Consider the following 8,234-nt stretch of genomic DNA (forward strand, 5'->3'; position numbering starts at 1 on the left):
TTGGAATGATAGAAAATGTTAATGCTGTGATTAGAAATGGTTGACCTTGGCAGTTTTTCCTCAATAAAAAAATAATAAATTAAATGAATGCACCTCATAGTAAGTTCACTGTGACAGATGCCAGTGAGTCCAGTAATGATTTTTTTCACTGCCTGCTGAAAAGAAGACTTGATTGCTGAGTGGGATGTCAAGTTAGACCAATCTTGTGGAAGAAGATGAGATTAATATTAATTTGAGAATCAGATTATCAGATTGCAGAGGTCGGAGTAATTATTGCTATGAAAGCAACAGCGGATAGATGGTGCATGAGATAGGACAATGTGCTTAACTTCTCTTAATTCTAATCAGATGATGAATCAAAATGTTTATTGTATTTATCACATTATTTTCATTCCTTTGCTTCTCATTGGAAAATCAAAATGGGGTAGATCAAAATGGAGTTTGATGAGATAGAGATTTAATGTCTTTACCATGAGCGGGATGGTAAAGACATTTAAATGGATTTAATAGGACGGGACCACACTATCTTCATCAGGGTTTTTTCTTCTTTTGTGTGAATACTTTGACCTTCATCTCTCATATCAGTGGAATCAAATTTTGCAAGTATATTTTCGCTTCAATCATTCCCTTTTATTTTATTAATGTACTTTTCAACAGTTACTTCTGCAGAAAGCAACTTAGTTTCCTGGTAAAACCCAGGGAGAGAGAGCTAGACAGAGGTGTCAGTCGATGATTGGATTTTAACACTGCTGACAAAGCCCTCTCAGCTGAAGGATCTGCCACAGTCCTACTTGGATTCCGATTGTCACCACTAAGCTGTTAGTGATGATCTCAACTGGCATGTGACTTGGTGGGACAACAGGACTACTTTAGACGACTAGGATTACCCCAGAAACTATAGCTAGGTTCGCTTTTCTCCAGGCAAGTCCCAAATGCTTTAATAGGATGGTTTATTTGTGTGCAGCAGGTGCAGTGGCTCCAAGGACCAGAAAAGGTCATGTTTTTACAATTCATGCTCATTTTAGGTGAAACAATTGTATTTGATTTTGTTTGATTTTAGCAAAAGGAGACCTGCCCCTTCTCTGAAAAGAGAAATAAACAATGATGTGTTTGTAAAGTCATCCAGATATCTTTTTTTTTTCTCGCTTCCCACTAACCAGATGGCAGTCAGATTTCAGACGCAGGGTTCTGGAAGACAATCAAGGCACAAGATTGCTTTTTTAGGAAGCGGGATTGGTTTAACTAGATGTCAAATTAAAGGCCTTTTTTACACACACATACATACACACACACACACACATACACACACACACACAAACATGAACATCTTCCTGTGCCTGGCTGTGTGGGTGTTCCTATGGGTTTCAGGCATGTCCGTGTTGTTGGGTGTCAACACTGGCTGAGGCGGTGAGGTCATGTACAGAAATCTGTCTCTGAGCACCCCCTGATGGAATACTGCACCGCTTTTAAGGTCAACCACACAAACTCTGCCGCACAGGTTGATACAGGGACTCATGAATGTTTGATTGGTCTATTATCCAAGCCGGGTGGAGACATTCTTCCCCCCGATTCTGGAATTCAAATATTCCTTTTAGTCTGACATTTCTCCTACACTGTCTAAGGCAAAGCCCCGGTTTCACACTCTCACTGTGCTGGGCTTCATCTGCAATGCTGTCATCTGTAGGACAATTCTACAGAACGCGTTGTTTTTAGGACCGGTGTGAGCACGAATGCATTATGGTTTCAGGTGGGTGGAACTGGGGAATTGATACTCAGTCATTTCGACATTCCTCTTCCTCCTCTGCAGGGTGGATAAGGATCTGGTCATCCGTCTTTGTGTCTCACCCATGTCAGCTCTGGGTAGCAAATGCGGATAACTGGTAGTCAGAGACAACAAGAACAAAGCAGGAACATTACTTTAATCTCTCACTGCTGTTAATTCCTACCTCTGCCATCATCCAGGAGGCAGAGCTTTGTGTATCTCAGCTTCCCCCTTATGAACAATCCATCACTGTTAGTGCCTCTCTCCAGAGCATGCTTGCTCCTTTCTTTTTTCACCTGCTCACTACTATGCTTTGGTTTCAAAAGGCGACACTCGCAGATAGGACTGCAATGCATTGTATTCCACAGTTCACTGTTCAGACTTCTTTTTATATCTAACAGCATCTTGTCACTTCACCCAATGGAAAAAAAAAACATGTGAGCAGTCACATTTATGTGAGGGAACACTGTTCTGTATTTTTTATGTGGATCTCGTAAATGGCTTTCAACAGTATGTCCAGAATCTATAATTGACACCTGTTGTCAGCCTTTGTCCATAATTACATATGAAAATGACTTAACCTGCAAAGAACTGTAAAACTAATGACATCTGTGTGAAATTGCTCAACTTGAAAGCAAACTGTTGTACATGAAGTCCCATCAAGCGTGATATTAAAATGTCCACTTTTACATCTTTCCGCTCAAGCTCTGCAAAAGTCCAGGCTGTTGGGCCCCACATGATGGAAACCTGAGGCTAATGACTCAAGCAGACGGCCGCGGGCATTAGACAACTTCATTTATGAAATAGTCAACCTCCCGTGTAGCGATACATTCACATTACACTGCCTCACTTGAGAGACGCGCCGCTGTCACAGCCACTGAGCAATGCTGATGTCCTTTCCTACCTGCATTCATCTTACTCTCAGGAGGTAATGGTCTTCGCAGGTCATTTGCGCATTAGGGTCTCGATCATTCATCTCACCCACCTGCAATCCTGTGGTCCTCTGCAGCAAACTGAGGGATGTTTTGAAGACAAGGAAAACAAACCCCAGTGCACTCTGTGGCCTAAAATGCCAACAGAACATGCAGGTTATGAGTGAATGATTTGTGTGTATAATTTGGCAGATGTGCACCAATTAATTGCCTTGGAGAAATCAGGGTTTGCTGACTAATTGCTTAACGACATTCAATGATAATCGCCCTGCTGTGTGTCAGCAGAACGTCACTGTGTTTGTGCTTAAGCTTACTGTAGTTGGGTAGCCGGGGTTGTAGTGCCTGGAGATGTCTGCTAATGTAAAAAAAGTGAGATCATGGATGCAGTTTGATTTTAGCTTTATCTTGCTCACACAGACAGGTCCAACTGCCTGACTCAAGGCAGACGCACTAATCTCTTTAATAGAGATGATTCAGTCCCATCTGACATATGTACAACCATTAATCTGCTCATGCTGAATGTAGCCTATTTGACATTTGTATGATGTTAAAAAATGACATGCTTGTAGTTAGGTACCTCATCGGATCAGTGTTGTGCACAGTTTCCAGAGTCGTTTCTCTCCTCATCTCAAACGTGAATTGTTTTAATATGGTTTTAAATTTGCACTGAATTTTTAAGGTCCATCTTGAGGTGGGAAAAAGAGCAATACATACAAGTCAGTGTTGCTGAGACCAGCACGCAGCCTCTCCCTCGTTCAGCATCACTTCCCCTTTTGCTTTTACTCAACGTGATACTACTCCTTGTATCTTTCACAAGCTGTTTGGCTAACAGAGGTCACGGGGGATATGTAGCAGGTTTGGTCTCAATGTAAGAGCATTAGCCGGTGCCAGCAGGTGTGTAATTATATATGAAAGAAGATTTTTAAAGAGGAGCATCACGATGACATGTAGAAAGTAGGCCAGAAAGCAGATACTTCAGAAAAGTCCTATTTATTCCTCATCCACTTCAAATTTATGGCTTCCTTTTTGAAGTTGTAAAATAATCCAAGGTTATTGAAACTATTTTAAGATTGTTAATAATAGCATCAAACACATAACAGCTTACCAGGATAAAACAAAGCTTCGGGGCAAATTCTTTATAAGGATTCATTTTTTCCCCCTTGCTTTATGCAGAAGCTTCACTGTCATTTGTTTTCTGTGTTTCAGGTATGGTGACATGGTGCCAAAAACAATCGTGGGGAAGGTGTTTGGGTCCATATGTTCCCTGAGTGGGGTGCTGGTCATCGCCTTGCCTGTCCCTGTCATAGTGTCAAACTTCAGCCGCATCTACCACCAAAGCCAGCGGGCGGAGAAACGACGAGCCCAGAGGGTACTGACTCCCCTCCTCCCTCTGCCTCACTCTCCCCTTTTCTCTGGGTTTTTACTTTGCTTCTATTTGTCTCTTTTCTTCGTCCCTGTCTTTTCCAAATGTAACAGATGACAGGGCAAACACTATCTTTCCAAATATTAATCTTTTATTGTGCTTCTGTGTGTGTGTGTGTGTGTGTGTGTGTGTGTGTGTGTGTGTGTGTGTGTTTGTGTGTGTGTGTTGGGTGGGCCAAACTTGCTTGACTACATTTCAGTGAAAGAAAGAAAATAGCGAGGGAATGACAATGACTGAACAAATGATCTTCGGAGTATTGTGTCAGCAGCTTTTCAATAGCAATATGTGCATTTATTTCTAAAAGTGTTTGCTAAGGCATAATTTGCTAATCGTAGATTTGCGTAGAGCCTCTCCCTACTAAATACTGTGCCTGCCAGTGGGAGACAGAGCCAATTACTTTGACAGACAAACTGTCAGAGGCTAAAACAGAGGTCTGTTTGTTCAAACAGAAAACTCGGCTTGCTAGAATCCGTGCTACGAAGATTCGAGGCACTAATGCCTATATGCGCTACAAACAAAATGGGCTCCTGTTCAACTCGCTGGAGGAGGTAACGGGGGCCGAGCAGCGGCCTGGGGGCTGACTGACCGGGGCCTCGCTGATGCACTGCATGCCGCTCTGCTCGGGGGCCATGCCACCATACTTGGGGCGGGGAACGGCAAACTTTTCATGCTGTAACATGGGCTGCTATCATTCCAGTGCTTCAGTGTGGTCATCCCCTCTTTTACATCACACCTCTCAGCTGTAGCATTGACATGCATCTTCAACACTCTGTCTCTGTCCATACAGCAGGTCGACCAGACAGGAACGTGTGCCTTTTTGTGTAGCACAGCCATTACAGTCACACTGACCCATGACCAAGCTGTGCATGTCTATCCAACAGGGTTTGGAGGGGAAGGAGGGAACCAAGGGCTTACTGGACAGTAGGTCGCCTATGGGGGGCTTTCTGCTCAGCCTGCGTCTCCTCTAAACTCTGTTTTTAGATTGGCTTTATGTTCTGTGTCTTACTCCTAGAGCATCCAGGTTATAGTGCAGACTAACACAACATACCTTCCATCCCAGAGCCGTGCAGAGCTTTATCAAAGTATGTTGTACTGTTGTTGTCTAAAATCTGTGCTGTGTTTGGTGCAATCTGTTCGATCTGTGTCTAGGTGTGCCACTGCTGTTGCACAGAAATGAATTCAGTTCTAATCGGACTTTTATGGTCTTTCTTGCTAAATCCATGAAAGAATGGCAATAGCAATTCTATCAGTGAAACATGTTGTAATCAGCTGCCGTCTCTATGCATCTCTAAAACACCCTCATCTCACTAGGTCCTCAGTAGATTGGCTGCCGTGCTACAGATCAGCATTTCAACCTTCAGTGCTTTGCGTACTCTCCACCACATCACCCAGCTCCTAGATATTGCCTGAGACTCTGTTTCTATGCGGAGACCAAATCTGCTCATTTACAGTTTTTTTTTTTTTAACTTTGTGTGTTCCAAGGCCTCCAAGGAGGCAGGAAAAGCCCTGGTGGGAAAAGCTGCCAGTCCTCCTTTTGAGAGCCAACATCATCACCTGCTGCACTGCCTGGAGAAAACAACGGTAAATTCCCTATTTTTTCTAAAATTCAAAATTTGTGTCCCCTGGAAAGCACACAGTATCTTTAGTATCTTTCATTTTTTACTATCTAAGTAACTTTTAAAATAGCGCACTATAAAATAATGCTTCCTTTTATGTAAAATTGCATCATTCCTGCAGTCTGCGCTGTATCATCAATACTGCCAGCCTGCTGTACTGTGTTGTAAATAGAAGCAAAGTGAGGTTTTTCATCTATGCACAAACTGTAGAATCTATTTCAGATGTAGCAGGAGTTAAAAATAGCAGTAAATGGGGCTGGGAAATGTTGAATCCCCCTGCCAGCAACATGCTAAAGATAACATGAAACAACGCTCCCTTAAAAAAAAACTGCCTCCTTTATTGTACACTATTTATTATTTAGAGATGTAAGAGTCTCTTGAACGCTCGCCTGTGACTTGAGTTTTGCACTTGTGGCTCTAAACCTTGTAAAAAGACGTGGACAGGCAGTAAGTAAGTGTTCCTCCTCACAGAAGATCCTCGTGCTGGTTATGTGGTAAAAACTCAGTGAAAGCATTGTGCTATTCAGAATGTAATACACATTTTTACATAAAACCTCTGCTGTTGTGCATCATAGATGCCAAAGTCTAGGGTTGAAGTGACAGAAGGTGTTAAAAAGGAGGAGTAACTCAGAGCAGATTCTGCGTAGTGTCACTCTGCCACCTGCTGGCAAAGGCTGATTTGCACTTGTAGCCTGACCTTCAAGTCATGCTCATTTGTCACAGGGATAACAGTTGTGAATGCTTTCACAGATGGCACTTAATATGGACATCTGGCCCAATATATTTTGATTCCCCTGATGATTCATTTGCCAATTATTGAACAGTTTTGCAGTGGATTCTGTTCAGTCTGCTTAGCCTTTACCGTGAAACATCTTCACTCATTATTTAGCAGAGCCAATCACTGATGTAATAGAGTAATTCATGAACAACACCCATTCCAAATTTCTGCCATCTTCCTCTGCAGAATCATGAGTTTGTGGATGAGCAGACGTTCCAGGCCAACTGCATGGAGATTTCTGTGATGAACAAGTCAGGCTCGCGTGCCTCATCGCTGTCTTCATCTCCGCACGGCCTCAGCTCGTGCTGCTCTCGGCGCCATAGGAAGAAGAGCAGCTTCAGCCTGCCAAGCACAAACAACCAGGAGCTCAGCACCATACAGATAAGAGAGAGGCCTGTTGCTAACAGGTAGTTTGTATGTTTTGCTTGTTTTTCTCTCTCTGCATCTCCGTCCGTCTTAACATACCAAGTACACCCATTGGCATATAAACATCTGCTTCTTTATTATTAAACAGGCTTTTATTAATTCATTATCAGCGAGAATGAAAGGAAAGGTGTTCAAGACGGTGGTGAGACCAGCGATGTTGTTCAGGTTAGAGACAGTGGCACTGAAGAAAAGACAGGAGGCAGAGCTGGAGGTAGCAGAGCTTAAGATGTTGAGGTTCTCTTTGGGAATGACGAGGATGGACAGGATCAGGAATGAGGACATCAGAGGGACAGCTCATGTTAGATGTTTTGGAGATAAAGTCAGAGAGGCCAGATTGAGGTGGTTTGGACATGTTCAGAGGAGAGACTGTGAATATATTGGTAGAAGGATGCTGAGGTTGGAGCTGCCAGGCAGGAGGTCTAGAGGAAGACCAAAGAGGAGATTTATGGATGCAGAGGACAGGGTTAGATGGAGGCACATGATTCGCTGTGGCGACCCCTGAAAGGGAACAGCCGAAAGGAAAAGAAGACATTTATACACATTTTTAAATGAACCACAAGTTGCTGTCTGGTAAAAACTGATGTGTCTGTAAATTTGGTTGTAGGGTTTTAGATAAAGGAATGTAGAAAACAATTCTCTTTCAGTGTCTGTCTGATTATGCTGTACACATTTAATAGGCTGTTTGTCTTTTTATTGTTATATGGTTTTCATTACACATCAACACTGTGCAAATTAAAATAATTTCTGGACATGCACGACTTCACTGCATATGACTTTTTCTATTGGCCTGTTTACCCAGCATCTCAACCTGTACTTGCTCCTATCTACAGATAACTTTAATTTTATTTACTTTAATATACCTGCCTCTGACATTTCTGCCTCCACTGAAAAAGGCATTAACTGAATTGTTGTTGGCAGTTAAAGAAAAACTCAACATGTTCTTTGAGAGACACTATTTTAGTTACTCCTAATAATCCACAGAGCCATGACTCTAACACTATATAGAAAAATTTTAAAGAAAAACATTTTACCAAGGAGCTCAGACCCCTACTCTCAATAAAAACTGACACCATTACCCAGACCTAGGACACTGTGTCTGGAAAGAGGGGTTACTGTTGAGTGTTATATGGTGCAATTCTCAGTGCTGAATATCTTAAACATTGGTAAAGTAATAGATGAACCTTCGGGTTGTAATGAGATCAAATACCCATTAATCCTGGTGTGGAGATTGCCGCACCATGTAAGAAGTTCAGATGCTTTTTTATATGTTTGCCTGCCACATGTGTTCACATGTGAA

The 8,234-nt window shown here is 42.4% G+C and overlaps 1 protein-coding gene across 4 annotated transcripts in view; it reads left to right on the forward strand.

Annotated features, from left to right (window-relative positions):
- The window catches only part of LOC137126217 (A-type voltage-gated potassium channel KCND2-like), a 41,125-nt gene that overhangs the window by 22,654 nt on the left and 10,237 nt on the right, over nucleotides 1-8,234 (forward strand). The window contains exons 3-6 of one of the 4 annotated variants that reach the window (XM_067502744.1): nucleotides 3,901-4,063; nucleotides 4,567-4,665; nucleotides 5,600-5,698; nucleotides 6,698-6,921. In XM_067502744.1, the coding sequence (XP_067358845.1) occupies nucleotides 3,901-4,063; nucleotides 4,567-4,665; nucleotides 5,600-5,698; nucleotides 6,698-6,921 (585 nt within the window). The remainder of the gene's footprint in view (nucleotides 1-3,900; nucleotides 4,064-4,566; nucleotides 4,666-5,599; nucleotides 5,699-6,697; nucleotides 6,922-8,234) is intronic. The other 3 variants (XM_067502745.1, XM_067502746.1, XM_067502747.1) reach the window with 3 other exon arrangements.

This window comes from Channa argus, chromosome 4, assembly GCF_033026475.1.
Source record: "Channa argus isolate prfri chromosome 4, Channa argus male v1.0, whole genome shotgun sequence".
In the NCBI taxonomy this organism is placed as follows: domain Eukaryota; kingdom Metazoa; phylum Chordata; class Actinopteri; order Anabantiformes; family Channidae; genus Channa; species Channa argus.